Source organism: Sardina pilchardus, chromosome 18, assembly GCF_963854185.1.
Source record: "Sardina pilchardus chromosome 18, fSarPil1.1, whole genome shotgun sequence".
In the NCBI taxonomy this organism is placed as follows: Eukaryota; Metazoa; Chordata; class Actinopteri; order Clupeiformes; family Clupeidae; genus Sardina; species Sardina pilchardus.
In genome coordinates, this window is record NC_085011.1 from 18,674,254 (window position 1) to 18,689,832 (window position 15,579).

Below are 15,579 nucleotides of genomic sequence, written 5' to 3' on the forward strand. Positions count from 1 at the left end.
GGTCCTCGTGAAGCCTTGATTAACTGGGCTCGCCTCTGGCAAGTCTCCATGGTTACAGGCCAAGGAAAGGTGCCCCAGTCTCTTCAACGCTTTCACTTTTATTTTCTCAATAAATAAATAAGCACACACTATTATTGTCTTATTGAGAAGGATTTTTACGGCATTATTGAAAGCATTACCAGGCCAATTTAGCCGCTTTCATGAGTCCATTAAAGCTGCAAAACAACTGAAATGAGGGAAATTGACTTAATAATTACATTCTTAGGACTATGAAGATATGTTACACGCAAACAAATATCCTCTGTGGTACAAAATACTCTGAAGTTTTAGTGAAGCATATTGATTTTCACAGATACAATAAATCATTGCCCAGTGCACAGTTTCTATATTAGGGAGAATTGTCTTTAAAACTTTTAAGTATTAATAAACAACGTCTGTAATATGTTTTTTTTTGTCTTCTACTTGAGATTGGTTGTGGTGAAGTAAGGAGTTTGCATCCGTTTTGAAGGTCTCGAAATGTTCCATTATTACCTCCGCCAAGGAGGTTATGGTTTCATCGGGGTTGGTTTGTTTGTTTGTTTGTTTGTTTGTTTGTGTGTTTGTTTGTTTGTTTGTTTGTCTGTCTGTCTGTTTGTTAGCAAGATAACTCAAAAAGTCAGGGATGGATTTTGATGAAATTTTCAGGAAATAAGGAAGAAACGATTACATTTTGGGAGTAATCCGTATCACCGCCAGGAGGCGGTTATGTTTTCGCTTGGCGGAGGTCTGCGCCCTCGGAGTGCTTTTCTAGTTCTCTTATTGTCTTGCAATGACAGTCTTATATGAAAAGCACACATGGAGCAACTCAGCTCCATCTTTTATTGAAGTTGAAGGGTCTTTCATAACTAAGCCTATGGATATTGCCAATTATTTTAATGACTATTTTACTAGCAAAGTTTGTAAACTTAGGCAGGAAATGCCAACATCACACAGTGAGCCATTGTATGCATGTATACAAAATGAAATAATGTGTGACAAGAACTGCTCTTTTGAATTCTGCAAGGTGACCATAGAAGAAGTGAGAAAACTTTTATTGTCTATCAGTAATGAGAAACCACCAGGTATTGATAACCTGGATGGGAAGTTATTGAAGATTGTAGCGGACTATATTGCCACTCCTGTATGCTACATCTTTAATCTTAGTCTTGATAGTAATATGTGCCCTCAAAATTGGAAAGAGGCTAAGGTAATCCCTCTACCTAAAAATGCTTGTGCTGCCTTTACTGGCTCAAATAGCCGACCTATCAGCTTGTTACCTGTTCTAAGCAAACTGCTGGAAAAAATTGTATTTAGTCAGATACAATGTTACCTGTCATTGAACAACTTGACAAGCAACTACCAGCATGCTTACAGGGAAGGACACTCAACCTCCACAGCGCTCACGCAAATGACGGATGATTGGTTAAAAGATATGGATCAACAGAATATTGTAGGAGCAGTACTATTAGACTTTAGTGCTGCCTTTGATGTCATTGATCACAGCTTACTATTGAAAAAACTCAAGTGTTATGGCTTTACTCCATCTGCCATAGCATGGATAGAAAGTTACCTAACCAATAGGACACAGAAAGTTATATTTAATGGAAGCCTCTCAAATGCACAACATATACATTGTGGGATTCCGCAAGGTTCTTCACTAGGACCATTGCTCTTCTCCATTTTTACAAATGATCTCCCACTTGTTTGTAAGAAAGCCTGTGTGTCTATGTATGCAGATGATTCAACTCTCTATATGTCTGCACAAACAGTTGAGGAAATCACCTCAGCCCTCAACAAAGAGTTGCAGGAGGTTTTCAAATGGGTCTCGGATAACAAACTTGTCCTGAACATATCTAAAACCAAGAGTATTGTATTTGGAACAAAACACTCATTAAGCTCTAAGCCCCAACTAAATTTAGTACTGAACAATGCTGCGGTTGAGCAAGTACAAGAAATAAAGCTCCTGGGGGTAAACTTAGACTGTAAACTGTCATGGTCAAGGCATACAGATTTACTGGCGCAAAAGATGGGGAGGAACATATCTGTAGTCAAAAGATGCTCTTCCTTTTTAACACCTCACCTGACCAAACAGGTCCTACAAACCCTGGTCCTATCACAGTTAGACTACTGTTCGGTGGTCTGGTCAGGTACCACAAAAAATAATCTAGGGAAGCTTCAGAGGGTACAAAATAGAGCAGCAAGGCTTGCCCTTAAATGCACACAGAGAGCCAATGTAAAAAACATGCATGCCCAACTCTGCTGGCTGACAGTTGAGGCGAGGTTGAAAGCATCACTTCTGTCTTTTATAAAGAACATTAATACACTAAACAAACCAGACTGTTTGTTTAGACAGCTCACACTCAGTTCCAATGTTCACACATACCCCACTAGACATGCTACTAGTGGTAACTACACAATCCCACTAATCAAAACAACACTGAAACAGCGCACAGTGCTATGTAGAGCTATGGTTGAATGGAACTACCTTCCAGATCAGATATCAAAAATCCAGAGCAAAGTCAGTTTTAAAAAACAAGTAAAGCAGCACCTTATGATTGATTGCACTAAATCCTAGTATGTAGCTTACAGTACTACTGATTTTTTTTTAACTCACATGTACTTTTTCCTTTTTGTCACTTCATCTCTTGTCGTGGTTTGTCTGTGTTGTGTGTTGGTGGCTTAGTTAGTCATTATTTTTTCTGTTTTTCTTTTGTGTGTTCTTTTTATATATAGTATATATATGTTGTCTTGTTGATTTCTTGTTTGTTATAGTGTGTGGACCCCAGGAAAAGTGTTTTCTTTTCCTGTTTTTATATCTGTTGTGTTGTATGTTGATTTCTTAATTGTATGTTGATTTTTTTTGTCTATTATATGTTGTGTGTGGACCCCAGGAAGAGTAGCTGGTGCTTTTGCATCATCTAATGGGGATCCAAATAAAATCAAATCAAAAAATCCGCCTCATGTTAGTCCATCTCCTCCTCCAACAGGACCATGCCCTGACCGATGACACGGTGCTGAACAAGATCAACCTGGCCGAGCCAGAGGAGCACGAGCTGCCTAACCTCTCGGCCGAGGAGCAAGCAGTCATCCTGGGCGTCTGGTAAATATCAAATCTCTCCCTCATTCTTAATTACTGTTGGGGTGAATTACCGCATGGTTTAAATCTCCATTTAAAGACGGACTCCAGCTGTTTACTTTATTACACCCCTGAATCTCTTCTCTGCTCCTCGAAAGTATACATTACAAGTATACAGAAGGTGTTTTAATGAAAAATTCCCCACATGGCCTTAACATGGTTTAAGTGTTACTTTACACCTTCTTCCTCATGTCGGGTATTGGGATCTATCTGACCCCGCCCCTTCTCCACACACCATTGCTGGCTGCTGCAGCTGTCCAATCAGCTTGCTTGTCTGTGTCTTTATCAAAAATGGTCCCACCCCCAGGTACTCAGAATTGATTCCGTACCTTTATTACGCACTAATGGACTGATGATGTCAAAAGCATGTAACGTTAGACATTGATTTGTGTCTTATTTTCCATGCATACTCAGAGGACAACATTAACAATTGGAATGACATAATTCACTCTCTACACACACACACACACACACACACACACATACACACACCGTTTTTAAAGACATGCATCTGGCTTTCCACAGTTCCAGCATCATCACCTCTTGAATGTGTTAATAAAATTGCATACCGGGCCTTTACAATGCACACATTCTTCATAGCCATTACCCAACTGTGAGCATACTCCATTCCCTCCAAACTGTAACGCTGATATTTATGGGCCAACCTTATGTTCCAATATCAATATTTTTAGCGATAACAAAGGGTGATGTATTGTTAGCGCAAGTTTCGTCCTCCCTTTCGTCTGACAGAGCACAAATCACCCGCAGGTACAGCCGCACTGCAGCCGCAGTGAAATAGCGATATGTGGTGTCAAGAAATACCAGCAAGATCTACGTTTTCTCAAGCCCTTTTTTTTTTTTTTTTTTATCATGAAAAGAATAGCTTATGCGCAGTAATTTGCAAGGGTGGGGATTATTGCAGTGTATTAGATGGGCCGGGTGAGGGATATGAATGTGACCCTCTAAGCTATGGCAAGCCAGAGGCGCCAAGCCGTGATTGAAATCATTTTCTTTGCACACACTGCTCTAAAGGGGGCTCTCCCTTAATGTAAGCATTGATATTTCATGGGAAATAGTTTTGGGCTCATTTGGAATATCCGCTACTGTAAGCATGGAGTGTGTAAGTGCAAGACACCAGAGAACTATGATTGCAGATATGTGTACAGGGCTAACATTTATCAGTGCTTCATAGGTTGGGGGGGATTAATACATTAATTGGTGTGTGTGTGTGTGTGTTTTTTTTTTTTTTTTTGGGGGGGGGGGGGGGGGGGTCAGTGTCTCATGGTCACGCTATAGCTATGTGTATATACCGTCAGGTGAATGTGACCCAATTCCAATTTTTTGCTCATCACATACAGTAGTGATACTTGTTGCATGTTGGGGTTAGACCTATGATTCTCAGTGTGTTTAAGTGCATTGGTTATAGTGGTTATGCAATACTGTAGTATGGATATGGGTATTTACCTATATATTTATGTGTGTTTGTGTCAGTTATTAAGTGTGTGTTTGTACTGTATGTGTGTATATTATAAAGAATGAGAGCACTGAAGTATATGTGTGTGCAGGTCTGTGGGTGTGTCTGTTAGGGTTTACTCACTTCTGAACGCTCTTATAAATGATTTTTCAGGCTGCCCCTCGCGCGTGTTACAGATTCAGTTTGCAAAGGTCTACTTGTCATGGTCTTGGCCCGGAGCATTTTATGAGGATAGTTTTTGCAGTGTTTTTGGAAGCACTTTGCTGTGATTGAAAAAAAAGAAGCCCTCTTTTAAAATATAAAAAACAACAACCAAACCCGAAAGACATAGTTTTATTTTTTAATAATCCCACAATTTTAGAGAAGCCCAGCAGTTTTATTATCAACAGTGTTATTGCAGCTCAACATAGTATATCAGCACTGTAATGATGCTGAAGTTTACTGTTTCTCCTTAGCCTTTGTTGAGATATTGCTTCTGTCCTCGGCTTACCTGTGTGTGTGTGTGTGTGTGTGTGTGTGTGTGTGTGTGTGTGTGTGTGTGTGTGTGTGTGTGTGTGTGTGTGTGTGTGTGTGTGTGTGTGTGTGTGTGTGTGTGTGTGTGTGTGTGTGTGTGTGTGTGTGTGTGTGTGTGTGTGTGTGTGTGTGTGTGTGTGTGTATGCGCGTGTATGCGCGTGTGTGAGCGAGCGTGTGTGTGTTTGCAGGAGGCAGTGCATCTGCTTTAGCACACATTGAGATCTACTAAAAATATGCCTTCACATTTGCATACATGACTGCACCACTTTCTCTTGCTCTCTCTCTCTCTCTCTCTCTCTCTACTTCTACTTCTCCTGTCCTGTCCGTCTCTTCTCTCCTTTCCCCTGGTAAGGTGTCAAAAGAATAAATCTCCTCCCTCGTGAGAGGTCTGTGAGCTGTAGTATCTGGTAGCTGGCAGGTATGCACTCTATGCATCCATTTTGGATCTGCTTACACTGGCAGATCAACTTCCTGTTTACATGAACACACCGTCAGATTTGAGTCTTTTCTGTGGAGATGGTCTTCAACACCTCGTCTCACGGGAGGGGTTTCAAAATAATGGACGGTGCTGATATACTGCAACATGAATAGAACGCGATCTCGGCAAGACGGCGGAATGGACGCGATGAACGGAGGAGTAAAAGAAGAGAGATGTTGCCTGTGAGTGATTGGGTGAAAAAAAGGAGGCACGGAGAGATAGAGAGATGGAGGGAGCAGGACCACAGCGGGTCGGGGGTCAGGGTCTGGGCTGCTGTCCGACCTCATTAGCGCGATGGTGATGCTGAGGAGGGCGGCTCCTTTGACCTCCGCACCCCTCTGCTGATGTCAGCTTCAGGCCCAGCGTCTCAGGTCAAGGCCCACCATGTGACCCACACCTCTACAGAACTATTTTTTGTGTTATTTACTTTCACTTTCACATTGTGTGGCTATTATACTGTATGTCAAAGGGCCTTGCCACAGAAAATGCTATGAAATACTGGATGTAGCCTGCCTGGAAGTACAAAAACCCACTGACAAACAAACTAACTAGTTACAGTCTTGAAAACTCTACTAAAGAAAAGGCCTTTTTGTAATCTTTTTGCCATCATAATTAGACTTGATGGCTTGATAAGATGTTCCTTGGTCTATATTTCATCTTACAGAACAAAAGACAAATGGCTTCTAGAGGACATTACAGTTTTCTGTGTTAAGTCTAAGGCCCCTGAGTTCGATGGTGATATACAGTATAGGTAGCGGGAACCTTTCCGGTAAAGTGAAATTGAATAAGCCAATCGCCTGCTACAATTGTTAAATTCTGATCTGTCTATCTATCTTTTATTAATAAATCTAGACCTACTCAGCCGCTGTGCGCATGCTGTCAGACTCGCACCATAACTTGCAAAGTCTAAGAACGATGGTAAATTGTTTGTTTTCTCAGGATGTAAGTAGTTGATCGCACTTGTTTTTTTCCCCAAACGAGTTGTTTTCTGTGACTTTTGTTACACCTTTTTTTCCCCAGCTATTTGTAGTCTTTATAAATATTTAATAGCAGAGGGAAACACTTTGGCCTGCTGACTGTCTCTGTTATGTCGTTTTCTTCTGATGCCCACACGAGCATCTCTCCCCCTCAGGATTCCAGTGGAACTGACCCTTCTCTTTGTCATCTCCCTTGGCATGAAAAAAAACCCCAACATCTCGACCCAATCTGCCCTCTGTCACATAATTCGTTTGACCCGCTCAGTCTCGCTCGGAGGTCATCGCGTCTCACCCTTCCTGTGTCACTCAGTAATTTGGGCATGTGCAATCGGCAGCGCAGCGCCTGTTGTTGAAAGGCCATCGTCATGCTCCGACGACGCTAAGAGACAAATTGCAGGGGTGGAGTAATTAGCAGGCGTAATTGCAGTGGGCTAGGGGTGTAATTGAATTGACTGATGGTTAAGGATGGATTAAGCACGAGTCCCATGAGAAGAGGAGAGCGTGAACGGGAAAATGGAAAGAGAGAGAGAGAGGGAGAAGGAAGGAAAAATGGAAAGAAAGGGAAAAGAGAGAGAAGGAAACAGGGAAAGAGTGAAGAGAGAGAAGGAAATAGAGGGAAAGTGGGAAGAGATTCCAAACCTCATCCATTGAATGAAGAACCCGCACCGCCGGCCTGTCTTGTTACCATGGCGAACCACTCCGCTCCTTACAGCTTCTCTTAACTCCCCCTGCATCAGCCCTGAAAACGGAGCGCGAAAAGCACACCGCCAACAACTTGAGATTGGGATTTAAATCGCACCATTATCCTCTGCCCAAGTGACTTGGCCCATGTCGTCACAGAGCAGCATTCACTTAGCCTTCAGCTTAGCCCTGAGTCTCACCTAGCTGCTGAGGTGTAAGGTTTTTGTGTGTGTGTGTGTGTGAGAAATTTCACCTTGTGTACCTGAGCAATGCTTCATTTCCTCTGATCACGCCCTTATCACCCCGTGCCCTCTCCTTCATTCCTCTCCCTGGCCACCCGCACCTTCCCAAAATGCCCTGCTTCACTGCGTGTGGCTCCATTGTGTTGGGAGATGGATTTGTGTGCTGTAGCAAGGGATGTTCAGGGTCGCGCCTGAATTTAAAACCGAGACGGCACAGAAGCAGTTTTGAAAAAGCGCCGTGGTTTATAATCTCTCCCGCAGCGTTCCGAGCGAAAGAGCCAGAAAACATGCTCAGAGCAGCACTTTTAAGTCGAGTTTTGTTTCTCAGTCGGAACGCTACCGGTGGTATTGCACATCACGTAAGACTGTTGTGTACCGCACCAGAACTTGCTGAGACTTACTCCTCTAGTCCAAGTACGAACTGATCAGCGCTCACACCTAAAATGGCGACACTTCTTACCAAATCTTTTCAGATGCTGGCATGGATGGATGCTTGTACCTGTTTGACAGCACCTTCAATCTGTCATTGTGGATTTCAAACGAGCATGTAGTCCACCATACTTTGTAGAAGCATTTAGCTGCCACAGAGAGTGATGGGTCTGCTTCTCTCAAGGCTGTGAGGTCTGCGGTAGGCTTTGAGTCCACGGGCTCTTGAGTGGTCACTGACAAATGAAAGGCTACGTAGAGGAGGATGATGTCTGGTTTGGGGGGATTTGGGAGACTTCAGACACAAAATAGGGGCCCCTTGGTTTATTGCCTCCTTTAACCGGGATGACATGGAGCCAACAAAGCAGGCTTAAGGGATTCTCATGGCACTGTTCAGGGAAAGACACACACACACACACACACACACACACACACACACACTCCTGTATATCAGCTAGGAGTTAAATATGAGGTGAGGTGAAAATTATCTGAGAAGATATACCTTAATTGGGTGCATACAAAACTCTCAAGTTAAGCACATGTTCTGTGTGTGTCTTTCTCTCAACACACACACACACACACAGACACACACACACACTCCCATCAGAGCTTCATCCCCACACATTGTCCTTTGCTGGCTTGTCTCTGAGACCTTGGTCAGATAATTTGGAAGCGGAGATGACCATGAGTGCATCAGGAATGTGCTGAGGCGAGTAGACCCCGCTGCTGCTGGTTAGTTAGTTACTGTACATTCCTGCATGGCGCGGACGGAGCGTTCGAGGATAGCCGTGAGGTCGGCCCCCAGTGTGGCCGCAGCGCCCCGGCCAATTATCAGTCATTACCCGAGCTCGCTTACTCGCACTCGTTCACGGATAAACACATCGTGACAGCCGGTCCTTAGCCTGCAGGTAACAGTTTATCTGTCAGCCTCATCGGCTCACTTTCTCTTCCCAACCGACACTGCTCTCTGTTTGTGTGTGTGTGTGTGTGTGTGTGTGTGGTCAGCAGCGGCATTGTGTGCTCCTATCCGCTTCCAGGAGCCATGGTCTGGTCGAGAGGAGCCGGCTTTCCTGCGCTGCTCGCTGGGCCAAGAGCGGAAGCCGGCCCTCAGCCCCATACTGTGTTCTCCATCAGTAATACACTAATACACTGTTGTGTGGGCCCAGTATGTCCAAACCCCACATTAGACTGCGGGGCCATGGGGATCCCGCGTGTGAGAGAGCGTTGGAGTGTGTGGCTGTGACTCTTAGAGGTGTGTGTGTGTGTGTGTGTGTGTGTGTGTGTGTGTGTGTGTGTGTGTGTGTGTGTGTGTGTGTGTGTGTGTGTGTGTGTGTGTGTGTGTGTGTGTGTGTGTGTGTGTGTGTGTGTGTGTGTGTGTGTGTGTGTGTGTGTGTGTGTGTGTGTGTGTGTGTGTGTGTGTGTGAGACAGACAGAGATTGTGTTTTTGTAATTGTTAATGGCTGTGGATGGTCTGCGTAGAGAACAAGCCCTGTGTTCTGTTGCACCTGGCATACAGTGAGCCTCACTGTGGCTCGAGTGGAAAAATAATAAACAGCATTTTGAAAAGAGCATGGGGTAATTATTTCACCTAATCTCCATGAAATCAAACCCCACTTTAGGTTGGAAAGAGACCCTTGTTCTTCTCCCCCTGGCTTGCCTTTTATCCAAGAAAGCAACAAAAAAAGCATTTCACCGATTTTCTGACAGCGGTCTTTGCCTTTGTGCCTTGATCAGAGGTTTTTTTGTAAAAAGCTTAACGCAATAGCTTTACTACATTTTCGTTTTATACTGACTGATAACGTTTGGCGAAATTACAAAATGTGCTTGTGTTTGTTTTTCTACTGTTACTGTTTTGAATGTCACATTTTTCCAGATAAGTCTGTTTGATGGGTGCAGTCACTGAGTTCATTGTGTGTTTAATATGGATGGGTAACCCGGGGGCTCCTTCTGGAGGTGTTGTGATGCCCCTCTTGACCTCACTTTGTTGGAATATGTTTTCTGTCTTTTATTTCCACTGTCTCTCCTGCTTAACTTGAACTGTTCTGTTGTGTTTATGCCGCCTGAGGGTGATGGTGGTACTTTTCAACAGGTCTGACAGGTGTGTGTGTGTGTGTGTGTGTGTGCGTGTGTGAGAGAGGGGGGGTTGTGTAAGATATTGTGTGACAGGTGACCTTGGCATGGTTGAGTGCATTCAGCGTGTGTAGATGAACTTCATTTTTTTTTTCTTGGATGTGTCCTGCCGTTGCCCTTGTCAAGCAGTAAAAACAAAACGATGAAAGAAAAGTCGATTCCCTTTCATCCGCGCGTCACTGAAGGAATCACACAAATCTCCTTACGGTCTGTAGTGTACAGCAAATCAGTCGTGTTGAACAATTTACACTCAAATTGGTCACTCTGTTCAAGTTGAAATAGGAACGCCATCGGCTCCTAACTTCTCATAAATCCGGTGGAATTGGCTAAATTACGGAGGGATACCCACCGGCTGTATTTTCTGATCTGACCATGGGAAAGCCGGGAAGAGAAATAGTGCTCCTTTGTCTGCGTTCTGCTGCGAGTATTGTAATTTATGTTGGGAACTGCAGCTGAGTGCAGTGCTTCTTGTCCAGCCCCAGACTCATCCAGTGTTCCTCTGTGGCTTTGTCTCCGCAGCACCGACTTCCAGAAGAACAACCCCATCCACAAGCTGACAGATGAGGAGCTGCTGGCCTTCACTTCAGTGAGTCTGCGGCTCCGCTCTCCTCTCCTCCTCTCTCGCGCCCCCTAATCACTTTTTCCCCCCGCTCTGGCACACTCTCTGTCTTTCAGTCCCTGTCAGTCTCTCTGTCTTTCTCTCTTTCTTCCTTTCTTTCGGTTTCTCTGTGTTCGTCCAACTGTCTGTCCCATTTCTCTCTCTCTCTCTCTCTCTCTCTCTCTCAGCCTTGATTTTTGTGTGTTTATCTCTGCATATTCCTATTTCCTCTCGGCCCTCTGCTCCTTTCCAATCTACCCTGTCCTTCCTTCTCTTCTCTTGCTTCTCTTGACTTCTGTCTTCACCCCAATATCCTTGGTCTGTATTTTTTCTAGTACCAATTTTTTCCTCTCAATTTCTCCATATATCGTTGATTCGTTCAGCTGTAATTTCCTCTCAATTTCAATCAATCAATCATTTTGTAATTTTTTTTATCCTTTCTTTTCTTCAAAGCTCCCTGATTTCTCCTTCCTTTTACCCTTTCCTTTTTCCCCCTCTAGCCCTCGCTCTTTCCTCATCTCCTCTCTCCCATGTTAAACAGTTGGCGTCCTGTGACTGATCGCTTTCTTTGAATCCCACATCTTCTCTTACTGGTGCCCGTCATTCCGAAACTGGATTTATGCATCCATGTGAAAAATAGCACCTGAAAGAATCATACTAATGGAATGATGAGAGCACTTAAAAAAAAAAAAAATACATTAGAGGATCGCAGGCCAAATCTTGTGCATTCAAGAGTTGTAGACCTGGTCAGTGAGCACTTGAGGTGAGCAATCTGGTCTCCACAGCTTAACGTCCAGTGTGGCATCATTTGAGAAGGACGTTAATCATTATGATGCCGTCTCGGGTGTTAAGAGGCTTAGCCCACATATGCCTTCGAGCATAAAAAGCTGCCGTGGCTCGAAGCACTTGAAGCCCTCGTTCTTTGACAAAACCTACATCTCATTAGTTCACAGGCATCATAAATCAGTCTAAAGAACATTTAGCCGTGCAAAAGGGTGGTGTGATTGCTAAAGACGTCTTTCTGTTTCTTGACGTAAACACTTCTGAAATCGTTGCAGTTTTCTGCAGTCGCCACATACCTTTTCAGACCAAGGATGGAATCTCCGATTAAGAGCCGCAAGCTTCACTTTTTTCTGACTTCAGAAATGTGACGGATGGGGACTGGAGGGAAAGGGTAGGGAAGGGATGGGGTGGGGGGAATTATTGGAATCCCAAAAATGTTGGAGGCGGCGGATAGCATCTCTTGCTCTCGTTGTCTATGTCCCCCTTATTTCCACCGGTTGACCTCACCTAAGTCCATTTCTCCTCCCGTTTGCTTTCTTTTTCAAGATGTCCGTTTCCTTCGTTCTTTCTGTCACAAACCCTTAAGGATTTACATCATCTGATGAGCGTTTCTGAGTGAAAGCCGACCGTCATGCGTCATTTATTCACAGTTTTGCATCATTTAAGTCCGTTGACCTAAAGCTAGATTTTAGTGCTGTTGTCTGTTAGTATTTATCTGATCACTGAGCATTTGGTAGAATTGCTCAAAATGGTATTCTTTACGCTATATGGCTGTTCTTAAACACTATTCAGTAGGACAGCAGGATTTGTCCTTCTTCCTGACCCAGTGCATCTGTGGCTTCATCCCGACTCACCTGCCGGCGTGTGTGCCTGCGTGTAGGTGTGTGGAACCCGCTGTGTGCACTGTGCTGTGTTGTGCATCACGTCGCCCTGCCGTCCTCCATCTGTCTCCCGGATGCCTCCGCCGGGACCCCTAAAGTCAGGAAGCGCGAGGGCCGTGCCTTGGCCGCGCTTTCTCCTGCTGCCGGGTCCAGTGGAACAGGTCCCCGTAGAACCCTGCAGACCCCTGTGGGGTGGCGGACGAGCGCGTGACTGTCCGCCTCTGGAATGTCAGAATGCGGCAGTGGCGTGCACGCACGTGCTCAGTCCCGCTTCCCCATCCGCTGGAGAGCGAGGGAGAGCGAGGCCGTCGCAATGATGACAAATGATCTCAAAATTCCACAATGCCTCATTGGTAGAGTTGTTGGAGACGAAAAGACAGCTGAAGTCATCAATCTGTTATTAATGCGAGTTCTTGTCACCTGAAAAAAAAAAAAGAATTGATACCCTGTTTTTGGTCTGTCGAAAACTGTGTACTTTACCTGAGCCACACGTCAAACTTTTGATGCCCATGACAAACCTCTCGATTTGCTCAAGCTACCCTCCTCTGTAATGTCCTGTGTGGTTATTCATGTAATGCAGTCAGTCTGGCGCTTCCAGCCAAAGTAGTCTCTGGCAAACATTGAGGTGTTCTTTTCCTCTGATTACCATGTTGGCTAATCCCCCTTGGTGCGCCTCGGCACTGTCAAATGTGTTTTCACTGATGAGCTTCTTTATTGAATCTTAAAATGGGCAGACAGTTTTGAGTGGTATTGTTGCAAATTATCACACATTAAGATGCTGTGGTTAGCTGTAGTCGTTATTCATTACATGCAATAGCTTTGCCAGCTAAGCAATTTTAGAGATGGGGGGAACCTGTGCTCCTGCCACTGTTCATTATATGTATGGCTTTAGCTCGTTATAAATCACCTTCATGGATAAATGTGAGCATGATTTATGGTTTAGTGCTCATAAATATATGATTTAAACACTGCCCTTTTACTATTCGCATTTAGTATGTGTACTTAAAAGCCCACGTATGCTCCTACCTGTATGTTCACTGACTTCACTTGGTGATGCATTACAAAAAGATGTTAATTTGAACCAGGTCACCTTTTGCAAGTGAGGTAATCCGATGTGTTGCGGTTTGGTTGGTGTCCCTCAGAAGCTGAGGTGTTAACTTCCAGTGCCACATTAGGGATAATTTGCTGCGCTTTTTTTTGCTTTTTATTTTCCATTTTTTGTGGCGTGTTCCTCGTTTGCGCTCTCTCGGCTGTCTCTAATTTACGACTGTGTTATTGCCATAGTCACAGCTCTCCGAAAGTCACTTCCATTCATCATGCATGCTCTAGTGCCTTGTGTTTTCCGAGGGAGAAAACTCCGGCTTCTTCAGAGGCTTGATTCTGAAGCATGATATCTTTATTTCTCTGGGAGTTTGGCCTGCCTCTGCTTAGGCTCCAGCCCTCGCCACTGAAACAAGCTGAATTTGATGCCTCCTCTCAACCTCAGCTTAGCCTTGGAGACCAATCAAGTCATTATTTGGGTTAAATGCTTTTACAGCCCCATCTTCCCGAATGGCAGACAGAGTCTCCATTTATGACAATGGAAGTTTGTCCTGTAACCTTTGACAATCCTCTTCCAGGATGCCTTCAGCCAAGACCTGATATATATATATGAGATGCCTCGAAGAGTAAGTGGTGGTCTCGCCTTGTGTTTAGCTGTCTTGATCCTTCTTTTGAAACCACAGTGCCTCACTGAGCACAATCAGGTGTGGTTTCCTACATCTGTGGTTTTCCAGTGCTGGAAAACTTGGATGGCTTGCTCTTTTGGCAAGTGCGCCTCCCCCCCTCCTCTTCCTCCTCCTCCTCCTCTTCCCCAAGTCCCCCCCCCCCCCCCCATCTCTCCCGCCCCCAACAGTAATTCAGCCTCCAGTTTCAACACCCGCAAGCTTGTTCAGAGGCACTCCACTGCCTGGGAGTAGGTATGTAGGGTAATCAGATCACCGGGGTTTGACAGCCGAACCGGGAGGCTTTTAACAGGGTTCACCGAGGGTAGTCCCTGTCGAGGATGGACAGAGAAAAAAGCGGAAGGAAAGAGGATGTGATGGATGGGTATTTAAAAGCTTTAGAAAGAGAGAGGGAGGGGGATGAGCGGAAGGGAGAGGCGATAGGGGAGGAGAGAGGGAGAGGGAGAAGGAGAGGGAGGAAAGGAGAGAAGATTGTCTCTCAAGGCTGACCCTGGGCCTGGCATAGCCACTGGCCAAGCCCCCCCCCCCCCTTGTCTTCAATCCCTGTGGAAAAATAATCACCACTTTCTCTGAGGCTCTGTGAATTTAAACTCACGCTTCCTGTGACAGTGACACTGGCATATGTCTCTGTGCTTCTGGGTTGACCAGTGGGACTGCTCTGGTGTAGTGAGTGTGTGTGTGCGCACACGCGTTTGTGTATATACACTGCTATTTTGTTGGCTGGAGGTGCAGCAGAAGGGCTGGGCTTGTCCCACTTTCTGCACACTCTGCCCTTTCCATTTCCAACCACATCCCCTGGGGTCTGCAACTCTTTTCACTCCTTCGGAGCCGATTCGGTTCTGGTTAACAGTGATTTTTTTCTTTCTTCTTTCCTTTCCTCTGTTATTGGTCTCCAGAATCAAGTAATTTTGAAGCAGCTCTCCAACGCAAACAGGTACTTATTCCTGAGTTTCATTGTCCTCCCTTGGATCAAAGGCCCCCTCATCATGAAACCTCAGAAGTAATTCTGGAAAAAAAAAAAAGAAAACCCTCCCTCTCCAATCCCCAACCGTTACCACCGATTCAGTGCTGTTAAGCTCCTCAAATGTCTGCACAGAGTTTAGGCCTTCCATACTACTTGCGTATTTTAAATGCAGAACCAATAATTCCCGTTTTATATGGAAGGAGGAATCCAAGAATAACCTGCCTACTGGTCCATAACGGAAGGTGGGAATCATAATTCACGAGGGGGCAACATTAAAAGAGTTTCTCCTCTCCTTATGGGGAGGAGAGTAGGTTGTAGGGCGAGCAATGGAAACCTTAAACGATGGCAGCAGCTGACATTGCATTTTTGCAGGAATGAAACACAAGGGACTGCTTTGGTGACTAGGTCCTCTTGGCACTATAAAAAAAGCTAACGGTATTGCCTTTTTTAAAATCATTTTTTCCCCATTAAAATGATCATTAACAGTTGAGGTGTGAAATGGATAAGGGCACATGACCTAATAGCACCATTGATGCCCCAACCCAATCTCCTG

General features: G+C 44.7%; 1 protein-coding gene across 1 annotated transcript in view; it reads left to right on the forward strand.

Moving 5' to 3' along the window:
- The window catches only part of ttc27 (tetratricopeptide repeat domain 27), a 119,618-nt gene that overhangs the window by 41,421 nt on the left and 62,618 nt on the right, over positions 1-15,579 (forward strand). The window contains 2 exon segments of the mRNA XM_062519740.1: positions 3,006-3,118; positions 10,596-10,662. Of these exon segments, the coding sequence (XP_062375724.1) occupies positions 3,006-3,118; positions 10,596-10,662 (180 nt within the window).